General features: G+C 39.1%; 1 protein-coding gene across 3 annotated transcripts in view; it reads left to right on the forward strand.

The window, feature by feature from the left end:
* ADAM9 (ADAM metallopeptidase domain 9) overlaps positions 1–21,438 on the forward strand; it is a 102,183-nt gene that overhangs the window by 70,195 nt on the left and 10,550 nt on the right. For 2 of the 3 annotated variants that reach the window (XM_070408442.1, XM_070408441.1), the window contains 2 exons: positions 11,733–11,813; positions 12,379–12,484. In XM_070408442.1, coding sequence (XP_070264543.1) covers positions 11,733–11,813; positions 12,379–12,484 — 187 coding nt within the window. Of the gene's footprint in view, positions 1–11,732; positions 11,814–12,318; positions 12,485–21,438 lie in introns of all 3 variants that reach the window. The other variant, XR_011470734.1, reaches the window with a different exon arrangement.

Consider the following 21,438-nt stretch of genomic DNA (forward strand, 5'->3'; position numbering starts at 1 on the left):
CAAGTTATAGAGGTAAAGGAAGGGCCCTTGGAGCTTGGGAGTGGGGAAGCTAAAGGTAACGTGCCTGGGGGTGAGAGGAGAAGAGTGAGGGAAAGGCACGGGTGTGCTCCTGGGGGGGAGAACACACTGGGTCCTCCAGCCTAAGGGCTTTAAGGGCAGATTTTAGGGGAGGCCCCAGGGAAAGATTTTAATAGAATATTCAGCAGTTTTCCAGGTGTGTTCTTTCAGAGTTGTGGTCTCCACTGATTGATTGGCCGGCACTAGGGCAGGAGTTCATTATTCAATGCAGCTGGTCCTGAGGTTGGCTGAGGCTGGTTTTGTTGCTTATCTGGGCCTGGAGCTGAACTTCAACTGAGGCCTAGATGTTATCTCTAGGGAGGAAAGATCAGGGGATCCAAACTGCATGACCAGTGATATGCTAGGGGAGGAAGAATCACCCTGGGGGTGAGGCCCCACAGTACAATTGATTGTCCATTGCTAGGCACCTGGGGCTTTCCATCCTGGTGACCTTCTATACCTGGCCCGTTGTCCTTGCTCTGCTCATGTCTGTCTAACTGCCTACAGCAGTTCTACTCATATCATTCCTTACCCAAGGTGGCACAGCTTAGGACCAGGAGATGTGATTTCTCCCATGGGGAAAATGAGAGCAGGTCAGTGAGCACCTGGCTTCCCCAGCTGGGCATTGTACATTCTTTCTTACCCCTCCCAATGTACTGACTTGTGAACTGCATGACTGAGGGTGAGAAGAGGCTGGGAGAGGGGCATAGGACACGTGGAGGACTTTAAATAATGCAGATCCTACTAACTATTTAGCAGACTCCACAAAAAGCCCATGCACAAGTGCCTGGGGATGCCTTGCCTGGGGATCCCTCCAAGTGGTACATGGGCACCCCATATGCCCTGACAGTGGTGGCAAGAGTGAGCCTTTGCAGACAACTAGTAAACAAAAAAACAAAACAGAAAGAAAAAGGTTGTCATCACTTGGCTTGGTGTTTTTCAAGATCTAGAGAAGGCAAGACGGCCTAAGAATTCTGCCACAGAGGGAGCAAGAAGTATGGAGCAGGCATATTTGTAGAAGGCTAGGAAAGCCTCAGGATGCCTAGCTGGGCTGAAGAAAGGTATTTCTCTCATGATGGCAGTTAATAAAGACTGGAGGAGTTGACTGCTACTTCAGATGTGAAGACAGCAATCCAAAACTTCAGATCTACCAAAGGATTGCAATAATTTTTCAGTAATTGGTCCCAAAGAGATGATGATATGTGATTTACTACTGAAGAACTCAAGTAGTTGTTTTTAAGGAAGTTCAGTGAGCTACAAGAAAACAGAAAGACAATTTAGCAATATCAGGAAAGCAATCTTCTATAATAATAAAAATGTAATATGCTAATTAGACCAGACAGCCGAACAACCTTCCGGACATCCTCCCGGACGTTCTTCTGGACGACCTGCCGGACGAAGCCAGGGCTGCGAGGGCCGAGGCAAGCCACTGAGGCTGCGAGGGCCGAATCCCTTGCACAAATTTCGTGCATCAGGTCTCTAGAACATGAATAAAATGAAAAGTTTTAACAAAGATAGAAATCATGAACACTATGAAAAATCATATACTAACAAATTGGATAACCTAGAATAAATGAATGCATTTCTAGAAACTTATAATTTACCAAGACTAAATCATGATGAAATAGAAAATCTGAACAGACCAACAACAAGTAAGGAGATTGACTCAGTAATCAACAACCTCACAACAAAGAAAAGCCTAATACAAAGTCATTTAACTGGTGAAGTCTACCAAGGATTTTTTTTTTTTTTGCTAAAAGTATTACAAAAGGTATTACATATGTGTCCTTTCCCCCTACCAAGGATTTAAAGAGGAATTAATGCCAATTCTTAAAGTCTTAAAAAAAAAAATTCAAAGAGGAGAGCACATCTCAAATTTGTTTTACACGGTCAGCATTATCCTGATACCAAAGCCAGATAAGAACACTCAAGAAAATAAAATTACAGTTCAATATTCTTGATGAATATACATGCATAAATTCTCAACAAAATATTAGCAAACTAAATTGAACAGCACATTAGAAAGATAATACATCAGGATCACGTTGTATTTATCTCTAGAAAGTAAGGATGGCTCAATATAAGCAAATCTGTAAATGTGATACATCATATTAATAGAATGAAAGATAAAAATCATATGATTCTCTCAATTGATGCAGAAAAGGCATTTGACAAAATATGACATCTGTTCATGTTAAAAACCTTTCAACAAACTGGGTAGAGAAGGAATGTACCTCTACACAATAAGGGCCATACTGACAAGCCCACAGCTTATATCATACTCAGTGGTAAAAGGTTGAAAGCTTTTTCTGTACGATAAGAAACAAGACAAGTACTAAGAAACAAGATAGTACTGGAAGTTGTAGCCAGAGCATTCAGGTAGGAAAAGAAATAAAAGGCTTCTAAACTATAATTGAAAATTAACATTGTCTTTGTTTGCAAATCACATGATCTTTTATATAGAAAATTCTATAGAGTTCACCAAAAAATGTTACCAAAAATCAATGCATTTGGTAAAGCTGCAGGATGCAAGATCAACATATAGAAATTAGTTGCATGTGTTTACATTACAATGAACTATCTGAATTATAAAACCGTATCATTCACAATAGCATCAAAAAATGAAATACTTATGAATAAATTTAACCAAGGAGATAAAAAATCTGACCACTGAACATTCCAAGACTTTAATGAAAGACATTTAAGAAGACACAAATATAGGCATACCTCATTTTATTGTGCTTCATTTTATTGCACTTTGCAGATATTGGTGTGGGTTTTTTTTTTTTTTTTACAAATCGAATGTTTGTGGCAACCCTACCCTGCATTGAACAAGTCTAGAGGCGCCATTTTTCCAACAGGCTTAGATGATGGTTAACATTTTTTAGCAAAAAAGTATTTTTAAATTAAGGTTTGTATATTTATTAGACATGCTATTGCACACTTAATAGACTATAGTATAGTATAAATATAACTCTTATATGCACTGGGAAACCAAAAATTCATGTGACTTGTTTTATTGTGATAATCACTATATTGCAGTGGCTTGTAATTAAACATGCATAATTTCGATGTATGCCTGTAAATGGAAAGATATCCCATGTTCATGGATTGGAAGAATTAATATTGTTAAAATTTTCATACTATCTAAAGCCATCTGTACATACAATACAATAAAAATTCCATTAGCATTTTTAACAGAAATAGAACAGATAATCCTAAAATTTGTATGGGATCATGAGGATCATAAATAGCTAAAGCAATCCTAACTGGAGGCATAACAATTTCTGATCACTATATTACAAAGCTGTAGTAGTCAAACAGTAAGCTATTGGCATAAAAATAGACACCTAGACCAAGAGAATAGAATAGAGAGCCTCAAACAAATCTCCACATATATGGTCAACTAATATTTAATAATCAAGTTTTACTCAATGGGGAAAGGGTCATCTCTTTAATAGATAGTATTGGGAAAACTGGATATTTACATGCTATTAAATATTTTAATGACTCCTATCATTCACCACTTACAAAAATTAAAATGAATTAATGACTTAAACATAATACCTGAAACTATATCTTTTAGAAGAAAGCATTGGGAGAAAGCTCCATAACATTGGGCTTGACAATTTATATATATATATATATATATATATATATATATATATATATACATATATATATATTTTAAATATATATTTTATTGATTTTAGAGAGGAAGGGAGAGGGAGAGATAGAAACATCAATGATGAGAGAGAATCATTGATTGGCTGCCTCCTGCACGCCCCCTACTGGGGATCGAGCCCGCAACCCAGGTATGTGCCCTTGGCTGGAATCAAACCTGGGACCCTTCAGTCTGCAGGCCGATGCTCTATCCACTGAGCCAAACCTGCTAAGGCGGCAATTATATTTTTTTATGTGACATCAAAAGCACAACCATCAAAAGCAAAAATAATGAAGTGGGGCTATATCAAATGAAAAAGCCTCTGTATAAGAAAAGAAATATTGAACAAAATGAAAAGGAAACTTATGGAATGTGATAAAATATTTTAAAATCATATATTCAATCAGGGGTTAATATCCAAAATATGTAAGGCTCTTATACAACTCAATAGACAAAAACCAAACAATCTGATTAAAAAGGGGCAGAGGATCTCTGAATGACATTTTTCCAAAGAAGATAAGAAATGACTAACAGGTACATGAAAAAATAATCATCTGGGAAGTGCAAATCAAAACCACAATGAGATAATCACCTCATCTCTATTATATAAGCTAACATTAAAAAGACAAGAGATAAGTGTTCATTAAGATGTAGAGAAAATGAAACCCTTGTGCATTGTTGGAGGGAATGTAAATTGGTACAGTCACTGTGGAAAGTAGTACAGAATTTCCTCAAAAAATTCAAAATAGATCTATCATCTGATCCAGCAATTTCACGTCTGGGTATATACCCAAAATAAATGAAAATAGGATCTTGAGTTATCTTCATTCCTATGTGCATTGCAGCATTATTTACAGTAGCCAAAATATTAAAATAATCTAAATAGTGGATTATTATTTATTTATGAGAAAGAAGGAAATCTTGCCATCTGAGATAACATTTATGGACCTTGAGGGCATTATGCTAAATGAAATAAGTCAGATAGAGAAAGACAAATAGTGCATGATCTTACCTCTATGTGTAATTTAAAATGACAAAATCATAAAAACAGAGAGTAGAATGGTGGTTTCCAGGGGCTGAGAGGTGGGGTGGTGGAAACAGGGAGATGTTGGTCAAAGGGTACAAACTTCCAGATGTAAGATGATTAGGTTCCGGGATCTAATATCCAGCATGGTGATTATAGTTAATAATGTTATATATACTTGGAAGTACCAACAGCGTAGATTTTAAATGTTCTCACTACAAAAAAGAAATGATAGTTATGTGGAGTGATAGAGGTGTTAACTAAGCCTACTGTGGTAATCATTTCACAAAATATAAGTTTATCAAATCAACATGTATACCTTAAACTCACACATTGTTATATGTCAGTTATAACTCAATAAAGCTGGAGAAAAATAAATAACACTCTCTGCCTCACTGTTTCTCCTTCACTCTGAGAGATGCAGAGTGACAGCTGCAGTTGATGAGTTTGTGAGAAGACACTGGGCAGGGGTGGCTCAGTCTCTTCTGTCTTCTCTTTTCAGATCTCCCTGTCTGCAGAGAGGGTGCATTCTGGTCTGCTCTCTCAACCATGCAGTACATTTAGCAAGGCAGGCTCTGCTTCTGTGGGGGGAGGCCTGTGGTTGTCCAGAGCAGCCTGTGACTAGGCAGGTAAGTTTGATTTTGGGGTGCAGAATTAGGAAGCCCAGTTCATTATTAACTTAAGTCAGGTTAGTCGCTTTATTGATAATAAAGATAATACTTGGATCTCCAATTACCAGCTTCCCCTGTCTGCCTTGACCTAGTTATGAACTTGCTCAGGTAATAGTGACATGTAATGTATTGAGTGGATAATATCCCAATATTATGGTATACATATTAAGCAATATTTAGTTTGAGAAGCTGAAGGAGGGGCATTTGGGTTGGTTGTTAGAAAGCAAAATTCTTATCTATTATAAGGATATTAATTGATGATGTCTAAAATAGAGAAATCAAATAATAGGATACTAATTTAAAATAGGGAGAGAATTACCCCAAGGAAGGGTGGTTGTCTCTAGACTGCCAGGATGGCAGACAGGATGGAAATGGGTCATAGAGTTACTTCATCATAAGCACTTTTATCACTACTATTATTTGATTTTTAAACCATCTGCATGTATTGTATTGTTTTAAAAACTTACATGATAAAATGAAGGACAGCTAGTATCCTGTTCTTTAGAAGTGATTTGGGGAGTGTTCTGTCATCTTGACTAAGATCAGAACATCGTTGACATTCAGAGACTTTTGTTGACATTCACAGGCTGAGGGAATCTCTTGTGGGAAGAATTCATGACAGTGCTGATACAGTTTACTGGAATGCTTGATGACGTCAAAATCCACATTACCAAAATTGTGAGATTTTTCTCTGAAGCTCTTACTATAACAGAAAAAAAAGTGCTGATTGGCTGGTTTGAGAATTATAACCAACAAAATATGCCTTTTTCTAAAATTAAATTTATTGGGGTAACATCTATAATAATAAAAGGGTAATATGCTAATTAGACCAGATGTCTTCCAGATGTCATCCTAGACGTCCTTCCCGATGAAGCTGGGGCCAGAGGGAAGCCAGCTAGGTCCTGGGTGCTTGTGGGTGGCCCGGGGGAAGCTAGCCCAGGTCCCGGGTACCTGCTGGTGGCCCAGGGGAAGATAGCTGGGGTCCCGGATGCCTGCGGGCGGCCGGAGGGAAGCCAGCCCAGGTCCCGGGTGCCAGAGGGAAGCCGGTCCCAGCAGCCAGGGGAAGGAAGGCCTACTCTTGCACAAATTTTCATGCATTGGGCCTTTAGTTGGTTCATAAGATTATATAGGTTTCAAGTGTACATTTCTATGATACGTGACCTGTACACAATACGTGTATTGTGTTTACCACCCAAAGTCAAATCTTATCTTCTGTCACCATATATTTGACGCCTTTTAGCTTTTACGAACCCACCCTTCCCTCTGGTAACCACCATACTCTTGTCTGTTTTTATGAATTTTTAAAAAATTTATTCATTGGTTGCTTCCAGTTTTATATACCATATATGAATGAAATCATATGGTTCTTAACTTTTTCTGACTTATTTTGCTTATATTCTCAAGGTCCATTTATGTTGTTGCAATTGGCAGTATTTCATCTTTTCTTAAGGCTGAGTAGTATTATTGCATTGTATATATGCACCACATCTTATGCCATTTTCTTTTGTGATGTAAGAGAAGGCAAAAAGATTTACTGACTACAAACATGACTGTTTGCTTTGGAAATTGGGCATGCTTCAGGTTTGGTGCCGGGTTTAATATCTGCTCATTTTTGGGAATGAAACATCCTGGTTTTATGAGTTGACCTTGTGTTTCATTTTTTATAAATGTGCATTTGAAGATAGTATATTCTTGCTTATAACATACTAGAGGCCCGGTGCACAAAAATTTGTGCACTCGGGGAGAGGGGGGTCCCTCAGCCCGGCCTGTGCCCTCTTGCAGTCTGGGACCCCTCGGGAGATAACGACCTGCTGGCTTAGGCCTGCTTCTGGGTGGCAGAGGGCAGGCCCAATCCTTAGGTGCAGCCCCTGGTCAGGCTCAGAGCAGGGCCGATTGGGGAGTTGGGGCGCCGCCCCGTCATGCACAGAGCAGGGCGGATCGGGAGGTTGCGATGCCACCCTCAGTCACGCTCAGGGTAGGGCCGATTGGGGGGTTGAGGCACCGCCCCCTGTCACACTCAAGGCAGGGTCGATGGGGAGGTTGCGGCGCCACCCCCTGTCATGCACAGAGCAGGGCCGATCAGGGGGTTGGGGCGCTGCCTCCTGTCATGCACAGAGCAGGGCCTATCAGGGGTGTTGGGGCTCCGTACCCTGTCACGCACAGAGCAGGGCCGATCAGGGGGTTGAGGAGCTCCCCCCGTCACTCACAGAGTAGGGCCGATAGGGGAGTTGGGGCACCGCCCCCTGTCACACACAGAGCAGGGCGGATCAGGTGGTTGGGGTGCTGCACCCTGTCACACTCAGGGCAGGGCCAATGGGGAGGTTATGGCTCTACCCTGTCACACACAGAGCAAGGCCCGTGGAGGGGGGTTGGGGCGCCACCCTCTATTACCCACAGAGCAGGGCCGATCAGGAGGTTGGGGCACCACCACTGTCACACTCGGGGCAGGGCCAATGGAGAGGTTATGGCTCTACCCTGTCACACACAGAGCAGGGCCCGTGGGGGGGGGGGGGGGGTTGGGGCGCCGCACCCTGTCACACACAGAGCAGGGCCGATCAGGGGGTTGGTGCGCTGCACCCTGTCAAACACAGAGCCGCAGGGCAATCAGGGGATTGGGGAGCTCCCCCCTATCAGGCACAGAGCAGGGCAGGGGGTTGGTGCGCTGCACCCTGTCACACACAGAGCCGCAGGGCGATCAGGGGGTTTGGGCGCTGCCCCCTGTCACGCTGATCTGGTGCCAGGAGGCCTCGCGGCTCCGCTGATCCCGGTGCTGGGAGGCATATTACCCTTTTACTATATAGAATAGAGGCCTGGTGCATGGGTAGGGGCTGGCTGGTTTGCCCTGAAGGGTGTCCTGGATCAGGGTGGGGGTCCCCACTGGGATGCCTGGCCAGTCTGGGTGAGGGGCTGAGGGCTGTTTTCTGGAAGTGAGTGACTGAAGCTTCCAACCGCTCCTTGTTTTCTTTCTTTTTTTTTTTTTTATTCTGGGTCAGCTTTAGCTCTGAGGCCTCGCTGCTGAAAACATCGATACAATGTTGCTAAAGCTCGACTGAATGAAAGCCGGTTTCTGTGGTTTTGTTTAGCTTCTTATTTGCAACATAATACATAGTTGCTTACAGTTGCAGCTGAGAGGCCGGCAAGTGAGGCGGGGAACGTTGGAGTCCTCTGTTACTGAAGCAAGCAAGCCTCATGTTCGCTTCCAGCTGCCTGGCTGCCGGCCGCCATCTTGGCTGACAGTTGATTTGCATATACTCACTGATTAGCCAATGAAAAGGGTAGCGGTCGTACGCTAATTACCATGTTTCTCTTTTATTAGTGTAGATAGTGTTTGATAATTACATACTCAGATCCTTCACATTCTATTTTGTCGTCTAGTTTATTATTTTTTTAGTAGCATCGAACCCTTGTCTACATTTACTCTCACCAACTTTTGTGAGTACTTCTGTAGGATAGATTTCTAGTCGATTTTTTTAAAATTAAGAGATATGCATTTAAAATCTTATAGGCACTGCCAATTTACCTTTCAGTAAGGTGGTAACTTCCATTCCACTAGTTGTATATAAGGGTGTCTTATTTTCTCTCACACTCTTGCTAACATTGTGTGTTTCTAATCTCTTTAATTTTTGACATCCTGACTAGGTGACGAAAAGCCTCTGTCAGAGCACAGCGAGAGCCCTGCACAGCTCTGCTGGTCTGAGTTGTTCTGGGTGACTTTCAGTCCATGTATTCTTCTAAATTCTCACATTCGACTACGCCAGGGCTGGTTCCTGCTTGAACCCTGCCCACTGTACAACTGTTGGGAACTTAGTCTAAGTTCCTCCTTTACCAAGTGTCAGAGACACATGTCAATTCTTGGTGGCGGGGCAAACGGAGAAGCCATGATCGGTTGTGGGTATATAAGAATGAGTCTTTATTGCAGAAGCCAGAGGCCACATAGCCATCAGACAAGAACAGCCCTCACAGCAAACTACAGGCAGGCAGCCGGACACCAGCTGGTATAGCAGTATCTGAGCTCCCCAGCCTCTCCTGCACACATAGGAGCTATATTCTTTGTGCCTATCGCCTCTGCTTCTCTGAGCTCTCTTCTGCTCGCCTGCTCTCTCACAGACTTCTCACTCCATCCGACTAGCTGGTCAGTAACCTACTTTTACACTATTTAGACAAAGAAGGCTTCGTGCCAATAGTTACATCAATCACATTGGCTACAGAAGGGCAGAGTGTACCATGTGTCCTTGCACCTGCTCATGTATCTTGGCTTGATTAGGATTCCCAGGCTCAGAGTCCTTGGACGTCTTGATTAGGCTTATGCCAGAGTGGCATTTGGCCATTCTGGTGTATTGATAACAAGGCCTCTGTGCTCCCATTGGCCTTGACTATCCAGGGACCTGGTGTGGTTCCCACAGCCTCATTATTTTATTTTGCATTTTTCTTCTTGGTCATTTTTTTATATTTTTATTACCTCTATGTATTTTTTTCTGTTAAGTCCATATTCACATCTTTTTTCTTTCTTTGCTGGGTTGTCATTTTTTATTGTTTTTAAGGGTTCCTCATATATAAAGGATGTTAATTGTCAGTTATGTTGCAAATATTTTTCATAGTTTCTCATTTGTCTCTGCCATAAAGAAACTTTAAACTATCTTTCAGTTTTGTCTTGGTTTCATGTCATGCTTAGAAACGTTTTTTTGTATCCCAATATAATATAAATATTCTGTTTTGATTTTCTATTTTTATAATTTGGTTGGGCTTTGGCTTTTATTGGCACAGTTGAATTTGTTAATGTTTCATCCTATTTATATGATCTTACTTAATACTGTTTTAAAAAATATTTCCTACCTTATCTTACTCTCTTCCTGGATTGCAAAAACTGTATGTTTGTGGTGTGTGTGTGGGTGTGTGTGTGTGTGTATGTTTGTGGTGTGTGTGTGTGTGTATGTTTGTGGTGTGTGTGTGTGTGTGTGTATGTTTGTGGTGTGTGTGTGTGTGTGTGTATGTTTGTGGTGTGTGTGTGTGTGTGTGTGTGTGTGTATGAGTTCAGTGTGGCAGTTACTTATCTTTTTTCCCCATTAAAGTACTTCTGGGTGTTTTTTTTTTTATAGCAAGAAAAACACATTCGTATATTTTTCCCACCAACATCAAGAATAAAAATAGTATCTACTGATTTACCCCATGTAAGATGTATCATTGTTGCTTTTCAAACCCCTACATGCTTTTTGTTGTTGTTGGAAAAATATTGACTTTAAACTCCAGGGTAGTACTAACATGTATAGATATATCATTAGGCCCTTTAACTTTGCATTTTGTTGTGTTGTCATAATATGTTAACATTTATGTACAAGAAGGATAGGAAATGCTTGGTATGTGTGCCTATGCTGACACGCTGATAGAACCAAGCACCAAACATTGTGTACAGCAGTAAAATAGGATGGGTTGGATCCTATCCTTTCTGGCCTCCGCTAAAGGCTAGAGTCTAGACCAGCCGTGGGCAAACTACTGCCCGCAGGGCCCGTTTGAAATGAATAAAACTAAAAAAAAAAAAAGACCGTTTGCCCACCCCTGGTCTAGACCCTGGCACTGTGAGCAGGCTTTTAGTTTGGTGTTACTTCAGACATATATTTTTGATATATTTACTCAACATTTTTATTTAGGGGAGACGCTAAACATTAAGAGTGAAAAAAAGTGGAAGAGGAGAACTCTTAAGCTGCTTTTTTTGTGGTCCCAGGTAGTTCATCTTTGGCTCCAAACTTAATGTCCTGAAATAAAAAAGAAGAAATTCTGTAGTTTTCTTTATCTGAATACTTGACTTAGGATTTTCACATCTATTTTAGTATAGAAGGACATATTATAGTTTTATCATTGTTTTTGGCCTTTGTATCATCTTTGCCCTTTTTGATCAATTAGTTATATGTCAATTAATTAATTTTACTTACTTTTCTCCATTTGCAAATATATAATATAGGAATAACTATTCTTTAAAAGTTTGAAAAAGCCCTGACCGGTTTGGCTCAGTGGATAGAGCATCGGCCTGTGGACTGAAGGGTCCCAGGTTCGATTCCAGTCAAGGGCATGTACTTGGTTGTGGGCACATCCCCAGTAGGGGGTGTTTAGGAGGCAGTTGATCGATGTTTCTCTCTCATCGATGTTTCTAACTCTCTATCCCTCTCCCTTCCTCTCTGTAAAAAAAAAAAAAAATCAATAAATTATATTAAAAAATAAAAGTTTGAAAGAGTTCCTAAACAATGAAATTATCTATGCCCAGATCTTTTTTTCCTGGATAGTTTTATTAATTTCTTTACTTATTACTTCATTTCCCCCCCAGATCTGTAGAAATTTCCAATGTGTAAATGCTTCTGTTCTGAATTATGACTGTGACATTCAGAAGAAGTGTCATGGACATGGGGTGAGTCATGTTCTCTTTTGGCTTGTTCATGGAAGTAATGCTGTTTAATGAGGAATCCCAGTAAGGCAGTGGTTCTCAATCTTCCTAATGCTGCGACCCTTCAATACAGTTCCTCATGTTGTGGTGACCCCAACCATAAAATTATTTTCGTTGCTACTTCATAACTGTAATTTTGCTACTGTTATGAATGGTAATGTAAATATCTGATATGCAGGATGTATTTTCATTGTTACAAATTGAACATAATTAAAGCATAGTGATTAATCACAAAACAATATGTATTTATATAGGTATTTTCCGATGGTCTTAGGCGACTCCTGTGAAAGGATCGTTCGACCCCCAAAGGGGTCATGACCCACAGGTTGAGAACCGCTGCGGTAAGGGTTATGTGAGACTTCCCAAGATTTTTAGATTGGGGAATTTATATACCTGATACATTTTTTATTCTGAAAGAGTGTCTATGAATTTGCATGAATTTAGTTCTTTCTCTTGGTTTCTATTCTAGAGTTCATGATTTAGAACAACATTCACAATGAACAAAAATGGTGTTTTGTTTGTTTTGAAGGTATGTAATAGCAATAAGAATTGTCACTGTGAAAATGGCTGGGCTCCCCCAAATTGTGAGACTAAAGGATACGGAGGAAGTGTGGACAGTGGACCTACATATAATGGCAAGTAACATAGAAGAAAATTAGTGTGATCTCCCAGGGGCCCATGTCAGGTATTGGGCCTCCTTATACCTCTCCCACTCCCATAACTTACACGTTATGTTGGTTCTGCCTCCTAAATTTTTCACAGATGTTTCCATTTCTTTCATCCCTGTTAATTACCTTCAGTTTCTTGCCTGGCCTTACATAATGGCCTCTTAATTAGGCTCCCTCTTTCCCATCTTGCTTCCTAAACCACATTCCACACTACAGAGTTTCAGTGTTTTCCTTCAAGAATTCAGTTTTGATTGAAATTCAGTGCTTCTGCATTGCCATTAGAATGAAGTACAAAAATTCATAACATGGCTTAAATGCCCTGCATTATTTTTCCTAGCTTCACTTTTCCAACCTCATTTCACTGTGCTTAAGACATTGTAACTTCTTTTATTTCCTCTAATAAGCTACTACTCTCTTTTACCTCTGGGCTTTCATACCATATTATATTCACACTAGAGGCCCGGTGTATGAGATTTACGCACTTGGGGGGTGTGGGGAAGGGTCCCTCAGCCTGGCATGTGCCCTCTCGCAGTCCGGGAGCCCTCGGGGGATGTCTGATTGACAGCGGGGAGCGGGCCTAAGCCATCAGTTGGACATCCTTAGCACTGCTGTGGAGACGGGAGAGGCTCCCACCACCGCAGCTGTGCTTGCCAGCCGTGAGCCCGACTTCTGGCTGAGCGGTGCTCCCCCTGTGGGAGCGCATTGACCACCAGGGGGCAGCTCCTGCATTGAGCGTCTGCCCCCTGGTGGCCAGTGCATGTCATAGTGACCGGTCGGTCTGCTGTTTGGTTGATTTGCATATTAGCCTTTTATTATGTAGGATTGTTGGAACTTGGCTAATTGCTACTCAGATTTCAGTTTAAAACCTTATTTCTCCTAGGAATTTTTACCTGACTGCCTAAATCTGAATTAACATGCCCTTCCTATTCTCCTGTTACTATAAGCACTATCACATACTATAGTAATTACTGATATACTACTTATTTTTATTCCCTTATAGACTATGAATGAGCTCCTTGACACCAGTATCTTCCTACTGAGAAGATATGCTTTCTTTCTCCTGGGTAAACACTAGGTGGAATGGTTGGCTCATAGAGTAGGTTTATATTTAGCATTTTTAGAAACTGCCAAACTGTTTCCCAAAGTGGCTGTACCAATGTACACTCTCTCCAGCTGTATATGAGGGTTCTAATTTCTCCACATCCTCTCCAGTACTTGGTGTGATCAGTTTTTGTAATTTTAGCAATACTGGTAGGAATGTAGTGGTGTTTCACTGTGATTTTAATTTGTATTTCTCTAATTACTAATGATGTTGATCATCATCAAAGATGTGCTTATATCATCTTTGGTGTCATGTCTATTCAAATTGTCTCGTTTTTAGTTAGGTTGTTTGTCTTCCTGAGTTTTGAGAGTTCTTTATTCTGCATACAAGTCCTTTATGAAAAATGCTTTGTAAGTATTTTCTCCTGTTCTGTTTACTTTGGCGTTCTTTTTTTCCCAGTTTTTTAGAAGATCAATCAGGTAATTGATTTGAGACCTTTTTTTTTCTTTTCTTAGTGTAAGCATTGTAGTGCTATCAGTTTTCCTTAAGAACTGCTTTTTTGTACCCCACAAATTTTGATATGTTGTGCCTTTATTTCCATTCAACTCAAAATAACTTCCGATACACTTGTTATTTCTTTGACTCATGAATAATTTAGAAGTGTGTTACTTTGTTTTATAGTATCTGTGGGATTTTCCAGAAATTTTAGTGCTATTGATCTCTGATTTATTCCACTATCTTCCAAGAGCCTACTTTGTATGATTTGAATTCTTTTATATTTCTTGACACTTGTTTTATGGCTCAGAAGGTGGTTTATCTTAGTAATTAAGTTTTGTATACACTTGAAAATAATTTGTATTCTGCTATAATTCTGTGCAGTGTTTTATAAGTAATTAGTTCCTGTTAGTTGACAGATGTTTAAGTCTTTTATATACTTACTGATTTCTGTATACTTGTTCTGTCAATTACTGAGAGAGGAATATTGAAGTTCTTGGCTATAAGAGCAAATCTGCCTATTTTTCCTGGCAGTTCTATTCATTTTTGCTTTATGTATTGTGAAACTCTGTTACTAGATACATAAGCATTTAGGATTGTTCTGTACATTTTATATATTGGCTCCTAAATTATTATGAAATAGCCCTCTTTATACCTGGTAATATTCTGCTCTGAAATTAAATATTAATATAGTTACTCCAGATTTATTTTGATTAGTCAGCATAGGAAATCTGTTCTCATCCTTTTGCTTTTAATCTATAGGGTGTCCCCCCAAAATGTATACATACTGTAACAGCTGATAGCTCAATTTTGAAAATGAAATGTACTAGTATTTTAATAAACACTATCTTTATAATTATTCAAAGTGTGTGTATACAGTTTTTGGGGGACACCCTATTTTTGTGTCTTTATATTTAAAGCAGATTTCATGTAGGCTGCATATGATTGGGTCTTGCTTTTTTATCTAGTTTGCCAATTTCTGCCTTTTGAGTGAGTCCATCTGAATATATTTAATTAGATTATGATATCTTTGGGTTTAGATCTACCATATTGATATTTTTCTATCAAAGTTTCTTTTCATGTGATATTGTACCACTTTAGTATATTTCCATTTATCTCCCTCTGCCTTTTGTGGTGTTGATGACATACTTCTGTATATGCTGTGAATCCTACCATACACTGTTATTATTTTTTATTTATTTTTTTTTATTTTTATTTTTTTTTTAAATTAAATCTTTATTGTTCAGATTATTACATTTGTTCCTCTTTTTTCCCCCCATAACTCCCCTCCTTCCAGCTCCCACCCCACCCTCCACCCTCACTCCCCACCCACTGTGTTCATCCATAGGTGCATGATTTTTGTCCAGTCACTTCCCGCATCTCCCACACCCCTTTTTCCCCCAAGAATAGTCAGTCTATTCCCTTTCTATGTCCCTGATTCTATTATAATCACCAGTTCATTCTGTACATCAGGTTATTTATTCACTTGATTCTTAGATTCATTTGTTGATAGATGCATGTTTGTTGTTCATAATTTGTATCTTTACCTTTTTCTTCTTCTTCCTCTTCTTAAAGGATACCTTTCAGCATTTCATATAATACTGGTTTGGCGGTGATGAACTCCTTTAGCTTTTCCTTGTCTGTGAAGCTCTTTATCTGACCTTCAATTCTGAATGATAGCTTTGCTGGATAAAGTAATCTTGGTTGTAGGTTCTTGGTATTCAGCACTTTGAATATTTCTTGCCATTCCCTTCTGGCCTGCAAAGTTTCTGTTGAGAAATCAGCTGACAGTCGTATGGGTATTCCCTTGTAGGTAATTGAGCCTCTTTCTCTTGCTGCTTTTAAGATTTTCTCTTTGTCTTTTGCTCTTGGCATTTTAATGATGATGTGTCTTGGTGTGGTCCTCTTTGGATTCCTTTTGTTTGGGGTTCTCTGCGCTTCTTGGACCTGTAAGTCCATTTCTTTCACCAGGTGGGGGAAGTTTTCTGCCATTATTTCTTGAAATAGGTTTTCAATATCTTGCTGTCTCTCATCTTCTGGCACTCCAATGACTCTGATATTAGACCGCTTAAAGCTGTCCCAGAGGCTCCTTACACTATCTTCACACTTTTGGATTCTTTTTTCATTTTGCTTTTCCAATTGGGTGTTTTTTGTCGAATCTTTGGTTTGATTATTGTACTCCTCTGGTCTGCTATTGGGTATAATATTCTTTATTTCAGTCCGTGTTTGCTTACTTTCTAATTTCTTTATCGTAGCATCGAGGGTCTCATTAGTTTTCGTGAGGCTCTGCACAAATTTATGGCAAGCCCTCAAAATTGCGATTCTTAGCTCCATATCCTCCATTTCTGTCATGTTTTTTTGTCTCCGCATCTTTTATGCTTTCTTGGTGCACCCCCTTGTGGTCTCTGTGCGCAGTCTTGTTCTAGCCAAGCCTTAATTGTTGTAGTTAACACTAGAGGGGTTTGACCACCAGGCCGGCTGGCTGTGGAAATCAGCTGTGTGGAAAACGTCTGCCTTCTGGGGAGGTGCTAATCCAGCCTTTGCCTGAGGCAATCGGCAAATGGCTGTGCGCAGGGTTTGGGTGGGGCGGGATCAACAGGGCGGGCGGAGGGAGCAGTTACGGCCACGCTCAGTCCCGTTCCCAGAGGCTCTGCTTCTCAGAACCCCGGCAGCCGCTGCAAACTTCGGAGAGAAAGCTGCCCTCAGGTTCCAACTGATGCCGGATAATCCCGCTTCTCCCGTTTGAGTCTGGGTCCCTAGAGACTCGCCCGGATCTGGAGCCCAGAGTCTGAGACTCACTCCCGACAGAAAACGACAACCGCGCCCTCAGCCACCAGCCCGCTTTGCGCGCGCACCTCGGTACCTTTGTATTTTCCACACTGCGCCGCCTCTGAGCCTCGATTTGCTGTTCTCTTTCCTTCTAGTTGTAGAGTCTCTCTTCAGCCAGCCTTCCTGTGGTTCTGGGTGATGTCCGTTCAGTCTTTTAGTTGTATTTTTGAAATGGTTGTTTGCGGCAGCGGTCTCCGGTGTTTACCTACGCCGCCATCTTGGTCTCTCCTGTTATTATTTTTGTTTTAAACAGTTGATTATCTTTTGAAGATATTTAAGTAATAGAAAAAGTCTTTATATTTTCTCACACTGTTACCATTTCTGTACTCTTCATTTGAGTGTATGTGTGTAAAGTCACATTTCTATTTGCTATCATTTAATTTCTGCTTGTAGTACTTCTTTTCACATTTCTTATAATGCAGGTCTACCAGTGACAAATATTTTAGCTCTTGTGTATATGAAAAAGTATTTTGCCTCGAATAATAACTGGGTAAAATATTCTCAGGTGAAGTTTTATCACCATTTTACTTCTTCAAGGATGTTCCTACATTGTCTTCCAGCTTACATAGTTTTTCCCATCATCTTTTTTTGTGTCTTCTGTTTGTAATGTGTGTTTTTACCCTCGAAGATTTTCTCTTCATTTCTGATTTTTAGTATTTGACTATAATGTGCCTTGGCATGCTTGAAATTTGTTAAACTTTTTTGATTTGTGCTTTTATAGGTTTCTTCAAGTTTTGGCCATTTTGTCTTAAATTTTTTTTAATAATAACGAGGTGCTTTATTGAATTATATGCACAGATATGTCATATGTAGTACATTTAGACATTAGTTGACCTCAGTAATGAAGTTTTTCTGGCCTGACCCTTATAAATCCCAGAACCTTTTTATTTTTTTCAATTACAATTTACATTCAGTATTATCCTGTATTAGTTTCAGATGTACAGCATAGTGGCTAGAAAATTGTGCACTTTATAGAGTGGTCCCCTTGATATTTCAAGTATGTGTGTGTATGATATCATTGACTATATTCCCTATGCTGTAAGTGCATTTCTCTGACTATTCTGTAACTATCAATTTTTACTTCTTAATCCCTTCACGTTTTTCACCTAGTTCCAACCCCACTTCCCCTCTGACAACTGTCAGTTTGTTCACTGTATCTATGAGTCTGTTTCTATTTCGTTCTTTAGATTTCACATATAAGTGAAATCATGTGGTATTTGTCTTTCTCTGACTTATTTCACTTAGCATAATACCCTCTGGGTTCATCCATGTTGTCATAAATGGTAAGACTTCATTCTTTTTAATGGCCAAGTAATATTCTATTGTATATATGTGTGACAACTTTCTTATCCATTCATTTATTGATGGACACCTGGGTTGCTTCCATATCTTGGCTATTGTAAATAATATTGCAGTGAACACAGGGTGCATATATTCTGTTGAATTAGTGTTTCAGATTTCTTTGGATTTATTTCCAGAAGTGCAATCACCGCTGGATCATAAGGCAATTCCATTTTTTGATTTTTAGGAACCTCCACAGTGTTTCCATAGTGGTTGCACCAATCTGCATTCTCACTAACAGTGCACAAGGGTTCTCTTTTCTCCACATCTTCAGCAACACTTGTTTGTTGATTTCTTGATGATAGCCATCCTGACAGGTGTGAGTGGTACTTCATTGCGGTATTTATTTGTATTTCTCTGATGATGAGTGATGTTGAGCAACTTTTTTTTCTATTTTCCTCTTTCCTCTTCTTCAGGGACTCTAAGTACATGTATACTTGATAACTTGAAGTTCTTTCACATCTCATTTATTTGCCTTGATTATTTTATTATTTATTCTCTTTTTAATTATGAATAGTTTGTATTGTTATTTTTCAAGTTCACTCTTCTTCTGTGGTATCTGATCTGCCATTAATTACATGCAGTGTAATTTTTATCTTTGTATTTTTTACCTCTGTAAGTTCTATTTGTTTCTCTTTTTTGTATCTTTTATGTCTCTACAAAGCATGTTCAATCTTTACTCTAGCTTCTTGAACATATGTAATACAGTTTCTAACTTCTAATGTTGTTGTCTACTAATTCTGTCATCTGTAGTTGGTTAGTTTTGATGTGTTTCTCCCCCCCCTCCCCCCCCCCCCCCCCCCGCCTCATTTTGGATCATATTTTCCTGCTTCTTTGCATGCCTTGTCATTTTTTTTACTGGATGCCAGAAATTGTGCATTTTGCCTTTTTTGGGATACTAGATATTTTTGGATTTATATTGATGAACTTTGTTCCAGTGTGCTTATGTTACTTGAACATAATTTATAGCTTGATCCTTTTGGATTTTGCTTTTAAGCTCTTTAGGGAGGACCAGAGTAGCATTTAGCCCGGGATAATTTGCCCTATTACTGAGACCAAACCTCTTCTGTCTATTCTACTCAATGCCATAGTAATTATGGAGTTTCCCACCAGAAATGGGAGGAAACCATTTTCCCAGTCCTGTGTGAGTTGTAGGATATGTTCTCACTCATTCTTACAGGTCACTTTTTCTCTGGCTTCAGGTGGTTTCCTTCTATGCATACGTAGATCAGTACTCAACTGATGTTAGAGGAACCCTTTGCAGAGCTCTCAAGTTCTATCTGTGCAGCTCCTTCCTTCGGGTTCTTTGCCAAATGAACTCTGGCTGCTTTGGGGACAACCAGCTCCATCTCCTCAACTTAAGGAGATCACTGAGCTCTACATGGGTTTCCTCATTCCTCATCGTGATCTGTTAACTTTCAGTAGGCAGCAAACTCTTACTCATTTTCTATCTCAGGTATCATTGTTTTTCATTTACTGATGTTCAGTGTCTTGAAGTTTTTGCTTTACATATTTTGCCTGGTTTTGTGGTTGTTACAGCTGTCAGGATAATCTGGTCCCTGTTACTTCACCTTGACTAGAAGTAGAAGTCAGAACTAATGGCTCTGTATCATTCCATCGAATGGATGTGCCATAACTTGACTTAGCTGTTTTGTAATTATTAGACATTTAGGTTGCTTCTAAGTTTTTTAACATTTAAATTCTGCCACATTTATTTATCTTAAATTAATTTATTGGGGGTGACATTGGTTAATAAAATTGTTTCTAAGTTTTTTATATGCACTGGTAACAGTGTAGTGTATATCTTAATACTTATGCATATTTTTCCAGTTGAAGGATAAATTGCTAGAAATGAGATTACTAGGTTGAAGGGTATAATCTTTTTTATAGTTCTTGATAGAAATTCCAAATGAATGTATGTAATGCTACCAACAGTATGAAGGTACCAATTTCAACATAACCTTACCAATGTTGGATGCTTTAATCAAAATTTTGTCTACTAATTAGTAGGTATGAAATGATATAATCAAGCTTGCTTTAATATTTCTATATTTTTAATTGGGTTGAATGTTGTTTCATGTAATGTCATACAACTTTTAAAAAAATTTCTGGTACTTTTAAAAACTTACAATTGTGAGGAAAAATTTTACAGCCTATCATTCCTGTTCATATTTACTATAGCCTTTCCCTCAAGACCATGGAACAGATAAAGTTAATGTTAATTAGTGAATTTTTAAAAGTATGATAAGATAAAATCCAGAAGCCATAAAAAATGAGGTTGATAAATTCAACTATCCAAGAATAATAAACTTAAGCTTGGAGAGAAGCATTGAAAGACTAATGACAAATTGGGAAGAATGCTTCCAGCTCATACACAGGCAAAGCTAATATCCCTAATACATAAAAAGCTTTTAGAAGCTGAGAAGGAAAAAACCCATTGTCCAGTAGAATAGTCAAAGGAATGAGCAGAAAAAAAATTACATTTCCTTAAGTATGAAAAGTTGCTTAACTCATAGTGTAAAAAAAAGAAATGCAAGTTAAAATGATATAAGATATAATTTTTCACCTACCAGGTTGGCTAACATGCACAAGTTTGACCCAGTGGGTGAGGTCGTGATGAATTCTTATATATTGCTGGCTGGTGTGGTAAATTGTAACCACCATTATGGTGGTCAATTTGACAGTGCCTTAAAAAAATGGATGCATTTACCCTCTGATATGTAGTTCTACTTTTGGGAAATTATTCTATAGATATGCCAGCACCCATTGTTATTATTCATTATAATAATAGCATTATTTTAGGGTTATTCATTATAGCATTTTTAAATAACAAAAGATTAAAAAAAATGAAAGTATCAGTTGGATACTGGTTCATTAAACTATAGGACATCCTTGCAATGTAGTTTTGTATAACTGTACAGAAAATGAGGTGGTCCTCAATGTATGGTTTGGGAAGATATATAGATGAGTGAAAAAAGTAACGTGCTATGTAGTGTTTACGGTATGCTACCTTTTATGTAAGCAAAGGTTGACAACAATAACATACTTTATTCTTGCTTATATTTTCATGAAGAAATAATGTGAGATAATATAAGAAATTAATAAATGGTTCTTCTGGGGAAGGCAAAAAGAAGTGGGCAGGGATGAAGTATGAGCAGACTTCTCTGTGTATATAATTTATATCAGTTTAACTTTTGAACAATCTGAAAATTAA

The sequence above is a fragment of the Myotis yumanensis genome, unplaced genomic scaffold (genome assembly GCF_028538775.1).
Source record: "Myotis yumanensis isolate MYYU_CA2020_CCGP unplaced genomic scaffold, mMyoYum1.0.hap1 SCAF_3, whole genome shotgun sequence".
NCBI classification, from domain to species: Eukaryota; Metazoa; Chordata; class Mammalia; order Chiroptera; family Vespertilionidae; genus Myotis; species Myotis yumanensis.